The sequence below is a fragment of the Pteropus alecto genome, unplaced genomic scaffold (genome assembly GCF_000325575.1).
Source record: "Pteropus alecto unplaced genomic scaffold, ASM32557v1 scaffold78, whole genome shotgun sequence".
Taxonomy (NCBI): Eukaryota; Metazoa; Chordata; class Mammalia; order Chiroptera; family Pteropodidae; genus Pteropus; species Pteropus alecto.
In genome coordinates, this window is record NW_006443124.1 from 10,682,854 (window position 1) to 10,706,891 (window position 24,038).

Genomic DNA, 24,038 nt, shown 5'->3' on the forward strand with positions numbered 1-24,038 from the left:
AATAACAGTGGCGATAGTGGACAGCCTTGCCTTGTTCCTGATCTTAGAGGAAAGGTTTTTAGTTTTTCACCATTAAGTATAATGTTGGCTAAGGGTTTGTCATAGATAGCCTTTATTATGTTAAGGTGCTTTCCTTCTATACCGATTTTGTTAAGTATTTTGATCATAAATGGATGCTGTATCTTGTCGAAGGCTTTTTCTGCATGTATTGATATGATCATATGATTTTTATTTTTAAATTTGTTTATGTGGTGTATCACATTAATCGATTTGCGTATGTTGAACCATCCCTGTGCCCTGGGATGAAACCCACTTGTTCATGTTGTATAATCTTTTTAATATGTTGCTGTATTCACTAGTATCTTATTTAGGATTTTTGCATCTGTGTTCATGAGAGATATTGGTCTGTAGTTTTCTTTTTTTGTGTTATCTTTACCAGGTTTTGGTATCAGAGTAATACTGGCCTCATAAAATGTGTTAGGAAGTATTGCCTCGTCTTCGATTTTTTTGAAGAGTTTGAGGAGAATAGGTATTAAATCTTCTTTGAATGTTTGGTAGAATTCACTGGTGAAGCCATCTGGTCATGCCCCCAAAGACCCCTTCTGCTGATGCTCATCACACTGGTGGTTCATTGTTAAATCACCTTCCCCCAGAGAGAAAGCCCCATCAGGGCGGGGACTGGGCTTGTCTTATTCACTGCTCTGTCCATAATGCCTGACACTTAGTTGGTGCTTAGTAGATGTTGGCTGTACAATATTGAATTGACAGAGCTTTGTAAACCAATCAAGACCATCTAGGTGGTGTGGACCTAAGGATGGCAAGTCCAGTCCCTCAGTCCTTCCCTCTCATCCTCCCCCTCCCTCACTCTTCCCACTTCACAGCATTTGGTATTGTAATACTTTGTAATATCTGATATAGCAAAATGACAATTATTACTCTTATTTTTCATAATTTCACCAGCTGTTCTTGTACATTTTTGCCTTCTAGATAAATTTTAGAATTGTTTTGTCAAGACCCTACCAATTAATTTTAATTGGAATTAGATTAAAGATATACCTTAATTTCTAGTATCTTGTTTCTTAATAACAGTAAGTCTTCCTATCCAAGACCATATCTTCACAATTATTTTTTTTTTTTATGTCTTCAGTGAGATTTTATAGTTTTCTTCATTTAGGTCCACTGTATTTTCTGTTTGGTCACTGCTGAGGTATAAGCAAGCTATTAATTTTGTATGGTTTGGTCCTGGCCCCTTTACTCACTTATTAATCCTAACTACTTTTTGGTTTATTATCTGGAGCATATCCAGGTAAAATATCATGTTTATCTACCGTTTTAATATTTGTACCTTAATCCATGCCTTCTACGGACATCCAACATACTGTTGACCATCTGATATTGCCTCTTCTCCCTTTTTTCCCCTGAGTTAATGTTCCACCGTTCTGAAAAGAATGGTGCTGTTTCTTCTTTTTATAGCAATATTCTTCATTGTAGGAAGAAAATATTATTCTGTTCCTATTTTATTGAGGCTTATTCCCCCAAGAAATCAATTTTGAATCTTTTTCAAGGGCCCTTTTAGTGTCTAGCAAGAAAACCAAATGTTTTTTTCTTTTTGACTGCCTTTGACATTGGTCGATTATAGATTTCCTAATGGTTTACCATTGAAGCATATTATACTTTGTCACAGTATGTTCTTTTAATACCACGCTAGATTTGATTTCTTAATATTTCACTTAGGATTTTGGCATATTTAGGCCTAAGTGAGTCAGGTCTATGGTCCTGTTTTGTGCTCTCTCCAGCAGGTTTTGGTGTCTGGGTTATACTAGTTTCATGATATAATTTGAAGCATCATCTCTGTTTATACTCTAGGAATTATCCATTTCTTAAAGGCACAAAAAAGTTTTCCTATGAAACAAGTCAGGGTGCCTTTTGGGTTAGTAGTGCTATTTTTAACAGCTTTATTGAGATATAACTGACATACAAAAAAATTGCACATATTTAACGTATACAATTTGATGAGTTTGGATATATGAATATACCTGTGATACCATCACCATGATCAAAGTAATAGACATATCCATCACTTCCAAAAGTTTCCTCGGGTCCCTTCGGTTTTTTTGTTTGTTTTTGTTGGTAGTAAGAAGACTTGAAATCCACCTCTTAACAGATTTTTAAGTGTATGATATAGTATCGTTGACTATAGGCCCTGTGCTCTACAGCAAATCTCTAGAACTCATTTAACCTACAAAACTGAATAGTGGCATTTTAAAAGATTTTAAATGTTCTTGATTTCGTAGTGATATTTTAAAATTTCCTTTTAAGTGATCCATTTCATTGAGATTTTCACATTTATTACCTATAATTAAATACAGTGTTCTCATATTTTTAACCTCCTCTGTGTTCTTTATTTTTTTCATTGATCAAAATTGCCAGATATTTGGCTATTTTACTGATTTTTACAAACAGCCAAGTCTTAAGTTTATTTATCAGTTCCTCTCTTTTTTAGATAATTCATTTGTTCATTTCTGCTTCTATTTCTATTGATTCTTCCCTCCCCTTCTTTAAGTTTACTTTGTGGTTTCTAGGCAGGCTTGTATAAATAAATGGTGGTCCAGCAAGAGCCCAAGTTTATTAACTCCCAGGTCCTGGCCACCCACATTCTAGAACCCTGGGTGTTATACCACCTTCTCCAACTCCTCACCAGTCCAGTAGTCCTGGCCACGCCCAAGTTCTAGCTCTATGTTCTTGAATTACAGCCTCCTGACCAAAACTCTACCACCTATTCAACTTGAACCCTGTTCTCTCTACCAAATCAGAGGGTAGGGAGGTTTCCTAGATGAGTTACTATTTCTTTCCTTTTTGAACCAAGGGCAGTCTGAGAGCAGAGATCCACTTCTGTGTTCTAAGCAGCCCTCCAGATATGCCTTAGCTAGAGTTTCATTTACCTCCTTCAACCCCAGTGGCCTGATCTGTGATACAGGCCTTCCGCCACACCCTGGAACCCTCTAACAAAACTGCAAACATAGAGAAACTGGGGAAATGACTCTGATTTTATTATTGTTGAGTCTCTGTGTGTCCTAGGATGCTTCTGAGCGCATGTTATAGAAGTGGCTCTGGGCCACTCTGAGGGTGGGTTCATGCCCTTTGCCAGTTGTCCATTTGACTTTCTCTTTGGCCCCCCAACCTCACCCCATAGATCTGTTACCAAGCAAGGGCCTGCTGCCTGATGCACATAGGAGCCCATATGGCACCAGCTTTTGAGAAAAGAAAAGGCTTTTATTGCTAAGTCAGCCTGCAAGGAAACAAGAGACAAGACTCAAATCTCTCTCTCCAATCAGGGTTTTGGGTTACATTCAAAGGAAGAAGCAGGTGAAGTTCTGCATATTCTATAGTTTCATTATTGTAACATAAAAGAGCTTGGTTCACAGGCTCTAGGGGATCAATGCTTTTCATGTGTTGCATGTTTAATTCTGGGGACAGGGTGGGAGGCGGTGTAGTGTGTAGCCCATGGTGGATTATGACCTGATGGCATCGACAGGTTATTCTAGGTGAATTCTTTCTTTAGTGCACTAACTGACTGTGTGATCTGCGGCCTCATTCTGTTATCTCTAAAAAACGACTTAGTTTCTTGCTAGGAGAAGAACGGGCCCATTTACACTGGTTCTACAGTTACAGGTCATTCAAAGAAACTCGGATTAGTCAATCAGATTACTCACAGCCTCCTGAGGAGTCGTGACAGGAGGCATAGAGTCCTGTTGTTTTTCCCTGGAGGCGATGGGGCTTCTCTTTGGTCCCCGGCCCACCCAAGCACAGCTCACTAGAAACCTTGCTCAGGTTCCAAGGTCAACACCACTGCCTCCTTGTTTGGTCTCCACATCTGGTCCCAGGAAAAGTCTTCTCTCTGTTAAAGTACTGGGATGCTTTCTTTTATGGACAATAGGAGCTCAGATAAGTAGTCGCCCGCTTCAGGGAGAATCTATCTCCCACCTCTCCAAATGGAGTGTGATGTCTTCATTTCATTTAGTTTAATATCCAGGTGCTTTTACAAACCGTTTTTGGAAGTATGTACAGTAAAATATATGAATAAAGAAGAACCCCAATGCCACTGAAAATTGTAATTTTTTTATTTCCTGGGCCCAGAACTAGGGGTAGAAGGAAAGATCCTCCAGACCATCTTTACTTCTTCTAGCTGCCTCGCCACAGACAGCCCAGGTGATAGAAGACAGGCCTGTGTCCATGCTCATCTGATGAATGGACCATGTCACATCCCCAGCCCCAAATTTGACTGCTGGGGCCCATGACGGAGTCAAGAGCAAGGCAGGCACATTTGCCTTTCACTCGTGTTCCAGAGGGTGAGAAGTGGAGAAATGAAATGACCCACTGGAAAATCAATGGACTTCCCCAGAGCAGTGATGTAAAGAGTGGCCCTGCCAGTCCGTGCCTGTAAGTGCTTTGTAAAGCACTTCCTGCAAGAAATTAAGCCCCTGTCCAATGGTTTTCCGATAACAGAAATAATAGATCTGAATTTTATTCATTCAGAAATAAATGTCAGCGGCTGTTGCTCTTTACATGTGGCAGCTGAACCACATTAAATATTTGGATGTCTTTCTGATCATATTTAGAATAATGATGAAAGCCATGAATTACAGGGTACAAAGCCTGACGTGTTTATTGCCTGCAATCCATTTTATAGCTTTCTTTTAGGGTTTGAATTGCTGAATAGGACGATTGTAAACTAGTTGCAAAGAGAAGTCCGGAGCTGCCTCTCAGTTCACCTCTCAGGAGCAGGGTTTCAGGGCTGGGCCACAGGCCCGAGGCCAGGCAAAGACCTTCTCTTACCAGCCCTGACTCTCACCCACAGTACCACCGGTCATCCGCGTCTATCCAGAGACACAAGCACAGGAGCCAGGGGTGGCGGCCAGCCTGAGGTGCCACGCAGAGGGCATTCCTATGCCCAGAATCACTTGGCTGAAAAATGGCATGGTTGTCTCAACCCAGATGTCCAAACAGCTTTCCCTTTTAGGTAAGAACCACCCTCAGTGTCTCTGTGCTGTTCCCAACAAGTCCAAGTTGACACTTCCAGGAATGGAAATGAGAAGCATAGCTTGTTTCTAAGTCAGACATGTTGGGAGTGAACAAATACCTCTCCAGATTTTCCTACTATCTGGGCTCACCCAGAGCTTTCTGAGAGCAATGATGAGAAGCTGTCCATCAGGTCCCATGTCCCCCTCAGTTCATTTCAGCTGTTCTGGCCCTTTCTGGGCATATATCAGGGATGTTGGCTGACCCTCGGCCCTGCTTAGGGGCTCAGTTTTTAACACCAACACTCTCAATGGAAAGGATGTGAATGGGGGTCCCAGCTGAGCGGGCCCCCGTGAGCACTGCCCTTTTTGCAGCCAATGGGAGCGAGCTCCACATCGGCAGCGTTCGATATGAAGACACGGGGGCGTACACCTGCATTGCCAAAAATGAAGTGGGTGTGGACGAAGACATCTCCTCACTCTTCATTGAAGACTCAGCTCGAAAGACCCGTGAGTCCACTCTTGCCTTTCAGCTCCTCACTGAGCTGGTTGAGGTGTGTTGGGCGGCAGGGAGGGAACTGACCAGGGCCAAAGCCACCAACCGGCCTGTGCACATATGCCTGGACCCCAGAAACTGTAGCCCCGTGTGCCGAAGGTGCTCTCCCCTGTAGCCACTGCTCCCCGAGTGGGTCTGCTGGTGTGATTCAAGGGTGTGGGTTTTGGGCAAGGTCTCTTTCTCTTTCCCATGGTCAAAGACTCCAAGCTGAGTCTTTATCATCAAGGGAGATAATCAGAAGTATTTCAGAGGGTCTCAGTAGGGAGAATCCTACTTGAAAATCAGAGTTCTCCTGGAAGTAATACAGGAGGTTTGGGAGAGATGTTTCTCCCTCTTTATCATTCACGGAAGTAGAGAATTCCATTAGCTTCTGTGCTCTTGGGACCTGATTTCAAAGATTCATTAGGAATCAAAAGCATCCTGAGGCCAGGAAGCATTCGTCCAAGTCCACAGTCCCCTAGTACAATTGCAGGGGCCATGGTGGTGCCAGCTCTGTGCATGACAGACTAGATGGCAGTACGCTCATGAACTGAATCCCTGCAATGAACTTCTCACACTGCTTTCTTCTTTTTTTCCTCCCCTCGATCATGTTCCGCTTTCCCAATTCTCTGCTGCTGCAGTTGCAAACATTCTCTGGCGAGAGGAAGGTACCAAGCTGTCTCGTTCTGTGTCGTGCCTGCGATCACGTGTGTTTGTGGTTCTATAATGGGCCATCTTTCCATGAGCCGCCATCGGCTTTTCCAGACACCGAGCAGTCCCCACAAGTGGTGTCCACATGCCAAATCGGATGGGAATGGGGAAGTCAATGTCAAACTCAAGTGGCACACAGAGAAGCAGATTTAAAACCTACTAGTGTCTTTAATGGACACTGGTCCATTAGGATTTAAAAGTGGAAAGTTTCCATTTAAAGCTAATTGAAACATCCCCTGTGAAGACCACCCTGCAGGGGTTCTTGGTCAGATTGGAGCCTCAGCACTTTTCCCAGTAGCTGACATTGGTGTCAGGGTTTAGTGTACACTTTGAGGAAATGGTGAAGAAAAAAGCTGCCATGATTTCTGTAAATGTATATTTTTAAACGAATACATTTTTAAATTTGTATTTAGCACACAGTCTTTAGACATTAGGTTGGGCCATACAAATTACTATTTTCCTTCGCCAAAAAATGGCCTTATACGGACAATTTCAGATGGTTCGAAAAATAGGTACATGTGGAAGCTAGGTTTGAGAGCCTGAGCCGCTGGTCCCCGGCCCTAACTCTGAACCCCTCCACCAGAGCAGAGCCCAAGTCCCCATGAGGTAACCTCTCCAGTTCGGTGGGCAGAGGGGGAGTATGAGAAGCAACAGAATGTGCTACGTGATTTCAGGATTAAGCACGAAATCTCCCTCTTTAAAAACCAGCCTATTTCCTGTCTCATTTTGCCTGAAGAACATCTCAGGTGTCACCTACACCCTGGCACATGCACGCATACTCGCACTCAGGACAGTTTCCTGGACTCCAGGCACTAAAGCTTATGCAGTAAGTCTGGGAGCAAAACAAAGGCAGAGCCCAGAAAATGAGGAATTACTACCAATAAGCTTTAGGAACACTTGGAAGAACAAGTCAGAGCAGCAGTCGCTACGCATGGACAGTTGTCCTTTCACGCTGCGGGACCTCAGCGCCCAGGCCACAAGGCACACAGAGAGCTTTCATTCTGTGTCTTTAAGAGCTGATGTTTTTCTAAGGTGAAGTTACTGCCAAGGGACTCAAGTTTCAAAAGTGGAGAACTGCAAAGTATGCAGGAGGCCCTGGGGGGGTGTGAAGTGCAGCTCCAGGGCCCACTTAAGACTCACAGCTGCCTGAGGGCTGGCAGGTGCTGCCCCAATACTAGACAACCCGGCAACAAACATTGTGCCTGGGCAGCCAGCCGCTTGAATCCTTCATTGCTAAAATTCAAGGCTTGCAGATATGGGAAATGCAGAAGCAAAAACAAAGAGGCTGGCAAGCCGCAGGGCTCTGTCAAATCTCACGAGGAGAAATGAGATGATGAGCGCACACAAAAGCAAGGAAAGCTCCTTCATGCCCCCTTAGTAGAAATGAAACTCAGAACTTCCCAGGGGGCTGGAGCATGAGGCTGGGTCTCCTGTGAAGCCAGTTGTTTGTTGAGCGAGTATTTGTTTAGCCTCACGTTGCATTGCCAGCTGTGAGCAGGGCACTCACTGTGTTCAGCCTGCAATGTAGCTACAGCTGCAAACCCCATGGAGATTCTATTACACTTTCAATCTTGTGTTGGTTCTTCCAGACATAAATTTTTTCAAGAAGCCCCAGGATGCTGTTTCTGGGGTCTGTGGTTGGGCAAGGACTTTGATCCCCTTGGGCCCCTAGGTCTGAGTGAGAAGTTTGCCAGGTGAGCGTGCACAGATGCAAAGGTCCTTGTGAGGGCTGAGGCAAGGCACTTGGAGGCAGCTGGCTTCGTCTGGCTCCCAGGGACAGGCTGCCTAGCACCCAGGATTCCCCCACTGGGAGCTAAGCGGTCACTCCCAGGCAGTACCAGCTCTGAGAGGCTGGAGTCAAGCTGTTCTCAGTGGCAGGAACCCTCCTGCCTGGAGCCTCTCTCAGCACAGAACCGCAAGTGCCTGAAGCTGTGTCATGGAGTCAGGGACCTCTGTCCACACTGGGAGGCACAGGTACCAGTGCCGTCACCATGGGCCCGAGGCCCAGAAAACTGCCTGCAGAGTCATGGGAAGCAAGTAGAATGGTGATTCCCATTTGCCTGTCTTACTGTTTTCTAACTCACTAAAAACTTACCCAGATATTCAATTAAGTCAGTACAACAGTTTTCTCAGCATGCTAAGGAAAGAGTTTTATGTATAATTTTCTTAGACTCTATAGAAATATTTTCACTGTTCTACCTTCCAAAAGAAATGAAAAGGAGGGAGAAAGCAGGGAGGAGAACTCAAACCTCACCCATCTTTGTGCCAACTTTGCCTTTTATGGAGAGGCAGAGCGAGGAGACAGAGCCCAGAGCAGGGGCCCTGGGTCTAAGCACAGCTCTGGCACAAAGGCAGGTGGCTTCGGCCAAGCCCCTCCCCTCCTCGGATCTCAGTTTCTTTATCTTTAAAGTAAAGAGGCTGAACTAGCTGGTCCCCTAGGCCTTTTCTCCCCAGATGGCCCCAGCCCTGGCCAGGGTAGGGGCAGGCAGGCAGACACAACCAGGCTATGGCTTCTGTCACCTGGCACAGTGCTGCTGTGGAGACACTTGTGAGGCAGAGGGGCCAGCTGTCTTGAAGGAGGGGTTTGCCAGCACAGACAGGCCAGGGCTAAGTTTGGACAAAGGAGCACCACCACAGTATTTTTAGGACCCTACGTTCCAGGAGGTGGTACTGTACATCAATGTGTTTAATGGGAGCCTCTGCTCTGCGGCCACCATCTGATCCTTTCTGACTTTAAACAACGAACACCCATTCAGAACAGGAAAGGTCAAGTGCATGTCTAAGACAAGGCTGTCGTTTATTTGAAAATTTGTGTTGGTGGCCAGCCTTGGATGACCAGAGGCAGATATGCATGTCTGGGAGCATGGCCTGGGGACTGCAGAGCCTTCAATGTCCTGTACTGATCGACAGCCCACGGGACAGTTTCTCCCAGTTTCTCCCCACGTCCCTCACACATCGCCTGCTCATTCTCACCTTGCCCTTGACCAGATACACCCAAACTACAGGTTTCATGTATGGCCACTGTGGCCTGGGACCCCGCCGGGCGGCCAGCTTCTAGGAGGGATGTAACCATGGCTGTGTTTGCTCCTACCAGGCCTCAGTGTGGGAAATATGTTCTACGTCTTCTCAGATGATGGCATTGTCATCCTGCACCCCGTGGACTGTGAGATCCAGAGGCACCTCAAACCCACTGAGAAGATCTTCATGAGCTATGTAAGTTTCTGTGCCTAGGCCACGCCTACATCACACACAGACAGAATCCTAAAAGTCAGTCTTCCACCATGTGTGCCATTTGATTCTTAAATTCCATCCACTCTATGTGCTGTAGATCCAAGTCTGCCCCAAAGCCAAGAAAGGAACACATGAGGCTGAGAGTTTAACACTCTCACTCCTTCATCCAGTAGCCACCTCTGTGCACTGAGCCCCCGGTGAGGCTCAGAGCATACAGATGGGTTCTTGGCCTCCCAAGTCCACAGTCAGATGATGGAGACAGCAAAGTGAACAGACAGTTGCCCAGTAGGTGTTGTTAGAAGGATGTGCAAGCTGCACAGGGACATCAAGAGAGGCCTCTCCAGACTTGGGGAGGCCAAGGTCATAGCAGCTTCTGGGGACAGGATGCCTGGCTCAGTAAAAGAACAGGTAGGAGTCGGCAACGGGTTTCTAGAGGAAATGTCATGACCGTGGAGAACAGAGGCACAAAACACCATGTCATGTTCATGGAACTAAAAATCCTCCATATGCCTGAGCAAAGGGTGGATGTGTCCTAAAAGAATAGGACACAGGTGAGGGTCACAGCTGAGGGGTTCTAATGGCATCCTGAAGCCCTGGGAACCCCTGAAGGAATGCAGGCAAAGGATGGCCTTGACCAGGTCACTCCAGAACATGTGCAGGGCCTCCGTGAGGGCAGCGACCAGAAGGGCCGGTCTAAAGCACAGGGGTAGCGAAGGCACTGCTGTAATTATCCAGGTGAGACGACGGGGTCCTGGTGAAGCCAGTGGAGTGGGGGTGGTGAACACTGAAGAGATTTTAAAGCTCTTCACAGGTCAAATCAATGGGGAACCCAAGGATAACCCAGAGACACCATTAACGCAGAGTCTTGCGAGGAGGAGGGTGCCCTTCACACAAGGGGGGCGGGGTGGGCACGGTTCACTCTCTAACACTCTACCAGGCTTGTGCCACTTGCCAGGGCTGGATGCTGGGGACCTAAGGAGCAGGACAGACAGGCTCCCGTCAAGCAGATAAGGCTGGCCTACAGTGTGCTGAGTTTGAGGTGGCCATAGGACACATGTGCAGAAACATCCAGAAGGCAGTGGGGGAGATGGCAGTGGTGAGCTGAGAGGCCTGAGCTCTCTGGCAGTCAAGAGACATGACTGTAAGGAAGCCTGGGAAACACGGTTCCCAGAACCCAAGGAAGGCCAAGTTTACAAAAGGAAGGGGTGCTCAACCGGTGGATACAGAACATGGAACACGTAAACGCCCAGAGGGTCAGAGATGACAGGCCAGGTAGAAAGTGGCAGCTTCACACACAGTGGGCAGAGGCAAGAGATAACTGCTGGTAGCAGATCCACGAAAACCCTTACAGCTCTCAAGACCCAGCTGACAGGGGGCGTGCCCCACGGCTGTGCTTCCTCACCCCACCCACCCGGGACTCTGTCCCTCCAGCTCATATCCCACTTGGCCTCGCCTTGGTCTTTTGCATGAGGTCTGACCTCTTATACTAATCCCTAGCTAGAACGATGGCATGAATACAAAAGAGTCATCTGAAAGCCCCACACGCCCTCTCCTTGAGGACACACAGTGAATGAACTGGGGAATAGTGGGGAAAAGTGACAGGCTTGGAGCTCCCAGTAGAAATGGGCTTGGCCCCGGCAAGTTCCTGAAACGAGTGTGTTGCGTCGCTGTGCTGGCTGTTGGTGTATCTCAGGTGGTTGCATTTCTCACATTCGTAGCTTGGGAATAGCTGTTTTCCAAGCTATGTCATTTGAATTAATCATTATTTTAAAAGTGTTACCTCTGATGAATTTTCCTTGCATGTAATAGCCGTGAAACAATCTAGAAAGAATCGTCCTAGTTGATTTCTAGAAGTTAGTTTTGAAGAACTGTACCCCGTCACATCGAAACTAATTTTTCATATATTTGCAATACCCTAACCTGTAGCTTGGGGGAAATCTCTCAGATTCTAAGCAGGACCCAATTTTCCTAAGAAGCTAGAACAAGATACAGTAAGAGATGTTCTAAGGCAGGGGTCCACAACCCCGAGCCGTGGACCGTTACCGATCTATGGAATGTTAGGAACCAGGCCACACAGCAGGATGTGAGTGGTGAGTAAGCAAAGCTTCATCTGTATTTGCAGCCGCTCCCCAGCACTAGCATCACCGCCTCAGCTCCACCTCAGATCATCAGGCATTAGATTCTCATAGGAGCACTGGTCCCTGGTCCCTAAAAGGTTGGGGACCGCTGTCCTAAGGTGTTGCAGGAAACACAGGGCCACAGTGAGCTGTAGAACAATCCTGGAGGAGTGGTGAGTAAGCAAAGGTTCACCTGTATTTGCAGCCGCTCCCCAGCACTAGCATCACCGCCTCAGCTCCACCTCAGATCATCAGGCATTAGATTCTCATAGGAGCACTGGTCCCTGGTCCCTAAAAGGTTGGGGACCGCTGTCCTAAGGTGTTGCAGGAAACACAGGGCCACAGTGAGCTGTAGAACAATCCTGGAGAACAGTTTTTCATCTAGGTTGTTACAATGGAACGACCCTCTTTCTAAAATGCTGAGTGAATAGGAGGTTGGTGCATCTTCTCTCAGGCCTCTCTGCTGGATTAGATATCCGCTTCATCCAGCGGGAAGCAGCATGATTAATAGATAAAAGTGCAGGCTTTGGATCCGGGCCAACATGGGTTCAGATGCCACCTCTGTCGCTCAGCAGGCTTGGTGGCTTTAGAAAAGTTACTTAACCCCTCTAAGCCTTAGTTTTCTCGTATGCAAATTGAGTCATTACAAGGATAAAATGTGATGACAGAGTGGCAAAGGGAAAGGAAAAAGACCCGCTTTAAAGCTATTTCAGCCATTTAAGAAAGAAATGGGGTGCAAATGGAAAGTAGATGAACTCAGAGATTTAGAAGAAGGCTCAGTAGTCCTTGAGGACGTGTTTGTGGTGAGTCGCATGGGAGAAGGAAGAATCAAAGATGGTGGGCACACCTTGGACTTGGCTGACCAGAGGGAGGTGAGGAACAGTTCGGGTGTAGACGGTTCAGTATAAGGTGACCACGAGAGAACCAGGTGGGACCTGGAGAAGGTACTTCTGAGCTACAGACACAGGTCCAGGAGCCATCAGCACAGAATGTTGGCTAAAGCCAGGCAAAGTAGCTGAGATCACCAAGGGCGTGTGCGAGGGATTTGAGAGGGACACCTTGGGGGCAGACCAAGAAGAACCACAAAGAAAATTGAGACAGAGTCAGGTGAGAATCATGAGAAAAACCATGAGAATGTATATCACCTAAGACAAGGAACAAGAAGGCCCCCTTTTTCATTCATTTATTCTGCAAATAGATTTTAAGCACCCATTGTGTGCCAGGCACTGTACTAAGTGCTAAAGATTTAACAGTGAACTGAACAAACAAAGCCTGTTCTCCAGGAACTTACGATCTAGCAAAAGAGAGACTAAACATAGGTGGACAAATAAATGCATAAAGTCAAGTGGTAAATAAAAGGTGCAGTGAGGTAAGGGAGCAAGGAGGGCTAGGGGTGCGAAGCTAGATGGGGTCAGAGAAGTCCTCTCGATAAGGTGACACTTCGCAGAGACCTTAGGACGTGAGAGAATAAACCACGTCGATGTCTGGGGAAGAGCATTCGCGGCACAGGGAGCAGCCAGTACAAAGGCCTTGGTGCGGGAGGGTGGCGTGAGTGAGGGGAATGAGCAAGCCCTGTGTGCAGAGTAGGGTGGGTTTTTAAGTGATGGTGATGAGGTCAGGGAGAAAGGACACGGAGCTGGATGGTGAGCGAGCCCTGTGTGCAGAGTAGGGTGGGTTTTTAAAGGTGTAGGTTTTTAAGTGATGCTGATGAGGTCAGGGAGAAAGGACACGGAGCTGGATGCTGCTGAGTGAGAGGGCCTCAGAGAAAGTTACAGCCTCAAGAGAAGTGGGAGGAGGTGAATGATGAAATCAGTATTAGGTGAAAAGATGGTGAGGCGGGAGGGCTGTGTGCTGTGTTCTGTGAATCCAAAGGATTCTAAGGGAGGAAAAGGCCAGAGGAGGCCAGGGAGAGGGGACCCGGAGACATCAGGGGGGAAGAAGGACTAAGAGGGCATGTGGCAGCCTATGTCCTTTGCAGGAAGAGATCTGTCCTCAAGGGGAAGGAGCCGCCACCCAGCCATGCGAGTGGGCGTCGGCAGTGAACGTCAGGCACCGCTACATCTACGCGGCCCAGCCAGCACTGAGCAGAGTCCTCGTGGTCGACGTTCAAGCCCAGAAAGTCCTACAGGTACATCTAAGGGAGTGAGGGGACATCCAGTCCTCGGCATAGCCCGCCAAATTCTTCTTTGCTTTCTGCACACTCCGCGGCTACTGTGGGAGGTTGTCAGGCTTGAGTGGGGAAGCAAAGGAGATTCATGTGCAGTGATTCACCAAGTCTTTGTTGCCTGCTAGGTGCTAAGCACTGTTCTAGGTGCTTGGAAAACACCCAGAAATGAGCAGTGAAGCCCTAGAACTTGTATTCTAGTTGGGGAGACACAGCAGAAATCAGAATTTGGGGGAGCTGTAAATAGTAAGAGCTATTTTACTAGAGGCGAAATGTGCCAGAGGAACCAGAAGACGATTTTCAATTGGCCCTCGCACTAGAGGTGAACAGAATCTGAGATCTAAATGCCAGGTGGGATTCCAGCCCTGGGAGCAGAGGGAAGGCCAGTGGGACTGAAGCACAGTAGCGAGGGACAGAGTGGAATGAAGTGGGGTCGGAGGCCAGTGAGTTAGAAAGAGTGAGAAGGAAAGACACGGAGAGGTTTTAATCGGGAGTGACGTAATCCGAGTTATATTTTAAAGAGTCAATCTGCCTACTGTGTTAAGAACAGACTGGAAGACAGAGCAGGGATGCGGTCACTGAAATAAGCCAGGCTGTAGATGATGACTGCAGTGGAGGTGGTGAGAAGTGATCAGATCCTTGATATATTTTAAACATGGAACCCAAACGATTTTCTGCTGAGTTGAATGTAAGGTTTGAGAGAGAAGAGAATCAATTCATTTGTTTGCTTATTGTAACTTCAACTGTAGAATGGTGATGCCATTTACTCTGTGTGGTAGACTGAATAATGGCTCCTAAGATGCCCCCAGCCTAATCCCCAGAACCTGTGAATGTCACTTTGTATGGCAAAAAAGACTTAGCAGATGGGAGCAAATTAAGGATTTTTGAATGGAGAGTTATTTTGGATTATTTGTGTTATCCCTAAATGCAACAAGAGTACCCTTATAAGAGAAGCAGAGAGAAATCTGACTACATAGAAGGAGGCCGTATGTTATACTTCTGGCTTTAAAGATTGGAGGAGAGTGTCATGAGCCACAGAAACAATGAATGTAGCTCTGGAGGCTGGGAAAGTTAAGAAAATACATTGTCCGTTGGAGCCTCTAGGAGGTGCACTGCCTTACTGAGACATGGTTTAGCTCAATGAAATTATTGATGGGTTTCTGGCCTCCAGAACTGTGAGAATAGATTTCTGTTGTTTTAAGCCACTAAGTTTGTGGTAATATATTACTGAAGCAATAGGAAAACGAATATACTATGAGAGAGACTTTGAGCAAGGTGGTGGGGGGAAGGCAGGTCATGGAGCAGCTAGAGGGGACAATTAGGAAATCAGTTTTGGCTTTTTTAAGTTTAAGATAACGTGGAATAGCTGTAGATCTCAAGTAGATAAACAGATAAACAGATTTGGAGTCAAAGGAGAGACCTGGTCTGGAGATGTTGTCACTATGTTAGATCCAGAGAACTGGATGAAAAATCACTGAAGGAGGTATAGACAGAGAAAAGCTCAAGGCTGGAGCATTGCAGCACTTACAGATCAGGAAAGATCATCTGTTGGGTCTCCCAAAGGTGACCCAAAGGAATAACCGAAAGATAGGAAGAAAATTAGGAGAGAGGAGTATTTGAGAAGTCAGGAAAATAATATTTGAAGGGAGAGTTAGTGGTCAATAGTGTCAGATGTTGCTGAGAGCGTTTGCATGTCATGAAGACTAAGAATTGCCTGTTAGATTTGGTACATGAATCACCTTGGCAGGAACAGAGAGGATGGTAATAGTGGGATGCAAGCCTGAGGGTGCGGATGCAAGTTAGAATGGTAGGTGAGGACATGTAGGTGATGAATATACACAACCATTTTGAGGGGTTTTGTTGTCAAGGTGAGAACAAGCAGACAAATGAAGCAGTAGCTAGAAGGGGATGCCGAAGGAACTTTATTTTTAGAATAGGTGATATTACAGCATTTGTACAGCTAATGGGAAAAACTGTTCCCACGATTCTTCCCTTTCTTCATGGATGTAGTCAGGAGTCAGTGGAATCCAGGAAATACAAATGGAGATGTTGGCCTAGATACCATATTTTCATTGTAAAAGGAGGAAACAAACAGTATTTGGGCACAAGTGCAGTTGCTTTAATTTTCTCAGGAAATAAAAAGAAAAATTATCACCAAGGCTGGAGGTTTGAAGAAAGAGGTGAAAGTTGCATGTGAGATTGAAATAACTGTGGAAATATAATAGTACTGCTGGGCAAGAGTGACGGCCCACTTAGGGAGCTGTAAATAGTAAGAGCTGTTTTAATAGAGGTGAACTGTGACAGAGGAACCAGAAGACGATTTGCAATTGGCCCTTGCACTAGAGGTGAACAGAACCCAAGATCTAAAGGCCAAGAGGGATTCCAGCCCTTAGAGCAGAGAGAAGGCCAGTGGTACTGGGGTACAGTGACGAGGGGCAGAGCAAGATAAGGCGAGGTCAGTCCACTTAAGGACTGTGATGTACAGTGGGATCAGTGCACGGTTGCCTTTTTTTCCCAGCAATATTCAACTGCCCCAGTGCAGAATCATTGTAGGGAACAAGTTGGATGTAATCAAGGCAGTGGCTTTTTCTAGTAAATATGACAGGAGGCTTTCTAGCTTTCTTTTTGTTATTGATTTCCCTGGTCAGAGAACATACGCTGAATAATGTCAATCCTTTGAAATTTACTGAAGCTTGCTTTGTGACCCAGCTTATCAATTTTGGTACTGTTCCGTGTGCACTTTAAAAAAATAAGTATTCTGATGTTGTTAGGTACAGTATTCTCTATACATGTCAAGAATGTCAAGTTCGTTGTGTTGTTCAGCTCTTCTAAGTGATTTTTTGTCCACTTAGTCCATCAGCTGTTGTGAGATGTGTTGAATTCTCTCACTATGATTGTAGACCTGAATTCTATCCATTATAAATTGTAATATCTTCCTAGGGGGAAGACTCCTTTTTTCTTCCAAATATTCTTTATCTCTGACAATGCTTCTTGCTTTTTGTCCGAGTAGAGTTCAATCAGATTGATTGTTATAATTTTCTATCCTGTTATTTTCAACATCCACCTTTTAAAGGTGAGCTTTTATAAAGCCACACGTAGTTGTCTTTTGGTTTTTTCATGATCTTTTACTTGTAGTATTGATCCGTTTATATTTAATGTAATCCTTATACCATTATCTACTATCATACTGTTTTTCTAATTTGACTTATTTATGTTGCTTTTCTCTCCTTTTTGTTTTCCTTTAGGTTAATATAAAACATTTATATTATCCCATTTTTCACTCTATAGGTTGTTGACAATGCATCCTTTTATATTGTTACCACCATTGAGATGACATGTATCCTTGCCTCAATAGTTTCATGTAAATTACTTCACTTCCCCATTATTGATAGAACCTTAGAACACTAACTTCTTTTACTCCCCTCCGGCTTTTGCATTAATTGTAGGAATGAATTATAACTACATATACTTTAACCCCTAAAGCCATGGTTATCATTTTGTATAGTTGAGTCATTCATGCACCTATTTCCCTTTTCCATTGCTCTTTATTCCTTTATTCCAGAGGTACATAGTTATCTCTGGGATCATTTTCATTCTGACCAAAGAAGTTTAAGAGTTCTTTTGGTACAGGTCTGCTGACAACAGATTCTTAGTTTCTGTTTGAAAATAATATTATTTGCCCTTTATTTTTAAAGTATATTTTCACTAGCTATAGAATTCTACTTTGGCAGTTATATTCTTTCAGCATTTTAATATGCTATCCCATTACCATCCATTCTTTTTGTTAATGGGTCAACTGCCAGTCTTATGCTTTGAAGGTAATGTATCTTTTTACTACTTTTCGGATTTTCTCTTTGGTCTTCAGCAGTTTTACTATGATGTATCAGGCATGGTTTTGTTGTTGTTGTTGTTGTTTGATTTTTTCTTTTTTGGTTTTTGCAGAGGTTTTGAATGTGTGGATTGATATCTTTTCTCAGATTGGAAAATTAGCTATTATTAGATTATTCAAATAATCTGCTGCTTCATTCTCTTGCCTCTTCTTCTGGAAAAGTTACTTTTCCATTGTATCACACATCTCTTCACTCTTATTTTCTTTTTCTTTTTCTTTTTTTTTTGGCTTCAATTTGGATATAGTCTACCTACCTTTTGGTTCACTAATTCTATATTGTGTGTCTAATGTGGATTAAGAAAACCTACTTATTGAGTTCTTAATTTCAGGTATTGCATTTTTCACTCTAGAATTTCTACTTAATTCCAAATTACCTTTTCATGGACCACCTGTGGGTCTGTTTCTATTGTCTTTGCTGTTTTCAGTCATATACTCTGTATCTTGGAATGCCTAGTAATTTTCTTGAATGCCAAACATTCCATATACAATATTATGAAGACTTTAGATGGCTTTCATCCACCAACAAAGGTTTACCCTTTCCTCTGCTAAGCAGAGAGTAGAGAACGAATCCTTTTGATCTCACCAAGTACTGAGTGGCATCAAAGCTGAGTTGAAGTTTTTGTAAGGCTTCACTCCCAGTCCTAGCGTAGAGGCTTCGGGGGTTTTGGCTGAGAGTCTAGTGTGTACTTCAGGACCTTTTCCCTTCCTTCCATGTCTTTGCTCCACAGCATATGGAGACTATGGAAAACTCTGTTCTGAATCTGAAGACATAAACCAAAACTCTCTCAGACTCCTGTTCCACAACACCTCAGATTGAGACTGCGAACTATATGGAAAAGGTTAAGCAGAAAGAGAATAGAACAACAACTGAGGGAAGTTTTGCTGTGAAGAGGACAGACAGACAAGGTATCTGTAGGTAAATGTGTAGTCAAGAGGATTTTTTTTATGGTGACATTGATTAACGAAATCCAGGTAGTTTCAGGTATACAATTCAACAGTAAGGCAAGATATATATCTATATCTAGATATAGATATATATTGCATCTAAATATAATGCAATATATCTAGATATAGATATATTGCATTATATTTACCGCCTATAGTTAGATTTTTTTTGTCACCATATATTTGACCCCTTATACCCCATCTACCTTCTCCCTCCCCCTCCGCCCTCTGGGAACCACTAGTCTATTGTCCATGAGCCTCTGTTTCAAGAGGATATTTTAAAGAGGGTAACGTGAAACAAGATCATGTCAAGGTGTTGTTATTGCTAAGGTGTGAAGAAGTGCTGGGTAAAGGAAGATAGTGCCAGATTGTAATGTGGTAAGTGAAGGGGAAGCACCCAGGGTAACTTTCCCCCTCCCCTCCACCCTCTGGGAACCACTAGTCTATTGTCCATGAGCCTCTGTTTCAAGAGGATATTTTAAAGAGGGTAACGTGAAACAAGATCATGTCAAGGTGTTGTTATTGCTAAGGTGTGAAGAAGTGCTGGGTAAAGGAAGATAGTGCCAGATTGTAATGTGGTAAGTGAAGGGGAAGCACCCAGGGGATGACAGGAACGAGCACGAGCAGCTGTAGACATGAGCAAAGGAGCTGGGGTCTGTGAAGTATCAGAAAATAGTAACCACCTCTGAGGAGGACAGGTGGTTTTAAATAGAGCAAGAACGTCAAAAGAGACTTCAAAGACGGTGATGAATGGATAGGCAAAAATCAAGAGTTCAGTTTTGTACATGTTAAGGTGATGTTGAGGTCCTCGACAGAGTCAGAATGGATTCTAAAGTCATCAGCGGCTTATTTGAAGCCACGGTATTGGGTGAGCTCACCCAGGGAAGGGATGGAGACAAGGTCAAAGATGAAGACTGGGGACATGGCAAAATTTAGAAGTCGGGAGGAGGAGGAGGATAAGCTAGGGAAGTAGGAGGCTGAGTGAAGAAAACGTTACCAAAAGGGAATAAGTAACTGTGTAAAATCTTGCTGAAATGTCAAGTGAGAGGGAGATTCGGGGACTCCTTGGTTCTTTAGAGAAGTTTTGACACATCAAGTTTTTCCCCTGAAGATCAGAAAGGCTGGAATAGAGTTAGTTGAAACTGAAATTTCAGAAATTATGTCAACAGGGTATAGTTTATGTTGCAAGGGGTGAGGAGGAAGAAAAGACCATTAAAATCGAGGAGGAGCTGGGAGAGCAGAGCTTTGGATCAATCACCCACGTGGATTCGAAGGTACAAAATGTGAGAACCAAGTAAGTGGTAGAGAAGACAGTGAGCCACGTATTCATGTCTTTAGTAAACAAAGGGAGTGGATTGGACATTGGCCAAGGACAAGAAGAGCAAGGTCATAGTCCAGTGGCATGAGCGTCATAAAATAGAGTTTGGGAACTTGTAAAACTACACTATAAAAAGTGGAAGAGAAAACAAACAGTCTCCATTTGACAGGGCCACAAGGGAAGCTCTGTCCCCAGAGGGTAGCGGAGTTTAAGTTACAGCAGTAAAAATAGTCTTCCTGGTGCTGTATTCTGAGTCCCAGAAGCTCCAGCTGAAGGATGTACAGATAGAGGCCATGCACAGGTAAGGTGATAATGGGTGACCTGAAAGTCAGTCTCAGATGACCCAGCAGGAAGGGCTCACTCACCAGAATCCAGGGTGCAGAGTAGCCTGAGAAAGGATGGGAGGGTCGGTCCTCAGCTGATTCGTGAGTGGAATGCTTAAAGCCTCTGTGTTAAGGCTTTTGCCAAGATGTTCTGGGTCTCCTATAAGTAAAACCTACAAGAACTTTTTGAAAGAGAGAAATTACAACCACTTTTATGCCTCTGAAGACAAACCCGGAAGGGAGGCTTCTACACAGGCTAATTGCCAAGGTTGCTGGGCTGGCCTTCTACTCACCCAGGAGTGACAGCCACGTGCACAAAGCCCAGAAATGACCACCGTGTCAGCCTCTACAACAACCACAGCCAACTTGTCATTTTTTTTCAAGTCCATAGGTGTGGACCCTCTGCCCACTAAGCTGTCCTATGACAAGTCACATGACCAAGTGTGGGTCCTGAGCTGGGGAGATGTGCACAAGTCCCAACCAAGCCTCCAGGTACGTTGAACACAGGGAGGCCGACACCTGCCCCACAGGAAAGACCTCTCTCCCTATCCCACAAATGGCTCCTACTTCCCTAGGTGGCTAATCCCATTTATCCAAAATATGTCCACAAAGGCTTGAGAAGGTGGGAAACAGCCTCAGGCCAACGCCCTGCACAGGCACTCAGGGAGGCCTGCTGCCAAAGACAGCAGTACTGATGACAGATGGAAGTCTAATGTTGCAACAGCCAGAACGTGGCTCCCAGGCTCCACCCCGCCCAGTCCCAGGACACCTGTCTCTCCAAGTGCTACTGAGGTTTAACAGCAGTGAAGCCCTGGAGTCCAGGCAGGGAGGAGGAAAACAGGCTTGCTTCACCTTGGGCTGGGTGGGCTGGAGAATAGCGTCAAAGCAAGCACCAGGTGCCAGCCAATAAGGAAGGGGAAGAAACAGCAGCAGCAGCACTTATGTCCATAAACAGAAGCACATGTACGAAGTGTTTACAGTGTGCTAGGCCACAGAAAAGTTAGGTAATCCGCCCACAGTCCAACCCCGGAAGCCTGGCTCTGCAGCCCACACCTTCAGCCGCTGCACTGCCCCTCGGGAAGAGCCTGGGCCCGCCTGGGGAAAGTCCACACCATCCCCACGTTGTGTCTGGTTCAGCCTTTCTCATCAGGGATGCAAGAGAGGATTGCACTCTACAAAAAGTGATCTGAATGCTTGTTTTCTCAATCCTCCCAAAGATGGTACATAAAACCATTCTAGATGCATACAATGGACGCCTCGGATTTTAGGGTTTTATTCTCTCTCACAACCCCAGCCAAGGAGGGCTGTACACAGAGCCAGGTTTGCCCTGTTCCCAAGACTGGTGAGAGGCTAGGCACGCCCAGGTCTAGAGAAGCTTCTTCCCAAGGACAACCCACCTCCCTGCCTTCCTCTGTGCTGCCACACCAGCGGGATGACCTTACTTCACTTCCTTTAAGCTGATACCATTGTCACTCAATGGACACATCAACCAATCCCGGGCCCCAGTGAGCCTGACGACAAGTAAAAAACAACCCATTAGAGGACCTTGGACCAGAATAAAGGCCACTCGGAATAGAGTACAAGCCCACAGAAATAGTGTTATTTGTCCCTCTGGCAGCTCTAAGAAAGTGCTTAAGGAAATTTGAGGGGAGGAGCCACCAAAAAGGATTTTTCTGAAACTAAAAATGTACACGAGTGACTTCCTAATTCCAAACTGCAGTGGGTAAGTCGAGAAACACGTGGTTTCTACTGAGACCCAAAATAGTCACCTAAAAGAGCAAGAAAATCTCAAAGCACAGAACAAATATATAAAGAGACTGAGATGAAGTCTCGGAATTTCAACAAAAGTTGAAAAAGAGAAAAGGTGACAGCTGGAATGGAGTCAAACATTAAATAAATTTGGCATAAAATCTCCAAGCTATACAACTTAATCATGTAGATACAAAGGGATCTACAGTTCCGGGCTAGACTAGTGAGCAATGACACATCTCTACCCTTCTTGGTAAAACAATCAAGGGAAACTTACAAAGTAGAAAGAACAAGTTACCTGTACAAGCAGCAATCAGGTGGGCCTTGAACATCTCACCTGCATCAGGATCTGGAAGGCCATGGAATCACATCTATGTGCCACTTAGATGAAAATGTTGAAATCCAAGAATCCCATTCCCAGCCAAGATATCATTTACCTGTCAGGACAAAAGAAATAAGGATATGTGAGAATTCGGAGAGTGTATCACCCACGTGCCCCATCTGAGAAACCAAAGCCACGATATCAAGATGGAGGAAGAAACAGGAGACAGCTGTAAGTAATGAACCTAGAAAGGAAGGTGTAAAAGTAAGATGAATGAGGAGAAACTCCCTGGGAATGTGTAAGTGCCAAATAAGGATGTTTGAATTGGGGGAGACACACTGAAAGAGAAACTCTGACACTAGGCTATAACTAAGGATAAATTATTTCAGTAAAAATGAGTAGGGAGTGGAGGAAAGAAGAGAGAGTAAGAATAGTCAAAAATGTCATCTTATTGGGATAAGAGGATATGAGAATGTGATTTGAAATTAATAGCTGAGAACTGAATATCTCATTATTCCAAATGTGACAAACTGAATTCTCCTATTAAAAGCAGAGACGATCAGATTGGGTTTTTTAAAAAGAAGGAAAGAAAGAAAACTAGCACACATAAAACAAAGTGATAATAAAAGATTAGATTTAAAGGGGTGGAAATAGTGATGCTGGAGGAACAAAAAGATACAAGTAGTAATGTTAATATCAGACGAGGTGGGATTTAAGGTTGAAAGCACTAACCAGCATAATGAGGGACATTATGCGCAATAAATGGCCGACAGATATCAAACAACATGATAACTAATTACACAAGTGATTAAAAATACAAGGGGAACTTGATTAAAATTAATGCGCTTAAATTGTACATACCAAGGAGACAAAATAATGACATGGAAAAATTTAATAATATGAATAAGGAACCTGGTTTAACGAATACATAGAAAACCTTTCATCTGCCAAATAGAATTTTCCCACATGTTCACATATAGATAAATGTATCAGTAATCACAAAGAAAACTAACGAATTTTATAGAAGTCGATGTTATAGGCTACATTATCTGACCATTAGAATTAAAATGTGACCTAATGGAAAACACTCCTAGATAGCTATTAGATCAAAGGAAATTAAAAGGGAAATTACACACAGTCACAGAGGCAATGAAAAAGAGACCATTTCACATCAAAACCTATGGGATACAGAGAAAGCCGTATCTGTGTCTTAAAAGCCTGCAAAGGAATTACCTGTGTTAGAAAATTAGAAGAACAAAGTGACTGGTGAGGAGGAATGAAAAGACTGAAATGAACAGAAACAAAACAGTAAAGGAACAAAAAGAGAAACAAACAAATCCTTCACAGGCCTGATAAAAGAAAAGAAAAACGACAAAATGAGGAATAAACGAGTCAACATTATATATAACATAAATTAAAACAGAAAAACGACAAAATGAGGAATGAGAAAGGGATATGACTACCAATACAGGAGCATGAAAATAATTGTAAAATAACACTACATTGCCACTCTGGGGTGGCAAATTTTAAAACCAGAAGAAATGGACGATTGTTTACAAAATGTAGCGGGGGCAATGACCTAGGAAAACTTGAAATAGAACAATTATCTTAGAAAGGTTTTTAAAAGATTAAAGAGCTACCACAGAAAAACATACAGGTAAATTTTCTCAAACTTTCAAAATATTATATTTTAATATTCCTTGAATTTTCCCAGAC

General features: G+C 44.4%; 1 protein-coding gene across 1 annotated transcript in view; it reads left to right on the forward strand.

The window, feature by feature from the left end:
* Positions 1 to 24,038, forward strand: part of FSTL4 (follistatin like 4) — a 353,779-nt gene that overhangs the window by 323,749 nt on the left and 5,992 nt on the right. Inside the window, exons 8-13 of the mRNA XM_006923138.1 lie at positions 4,859 to 5,020; positions 5,394 to 5,528; positions 6,195 to 6,221; positions 9,359 to 9,477; positions 13,591 to 13,740; positions 20,636 to 20,743. Coding sequence (XP_006923200.1) covers positions 4,859 to 5,020; positions 5,394 to 5,528; positions 6,195 to 6,221; positions 9,359 to 9,477; positions 13,591 to 13,740; positions 20,636 to 20,743 — 701 coding nt within the window. The remainder of the gene's footprint in view (positions 1 to 4,858; positions 5,021 to 5,393; positions 5,529 to 6,194; positions 6,222 to 9,358; positions 9,478 to 13,590; positions 13,741 to 20,635; positions 20,744 to 24,038) is intronic.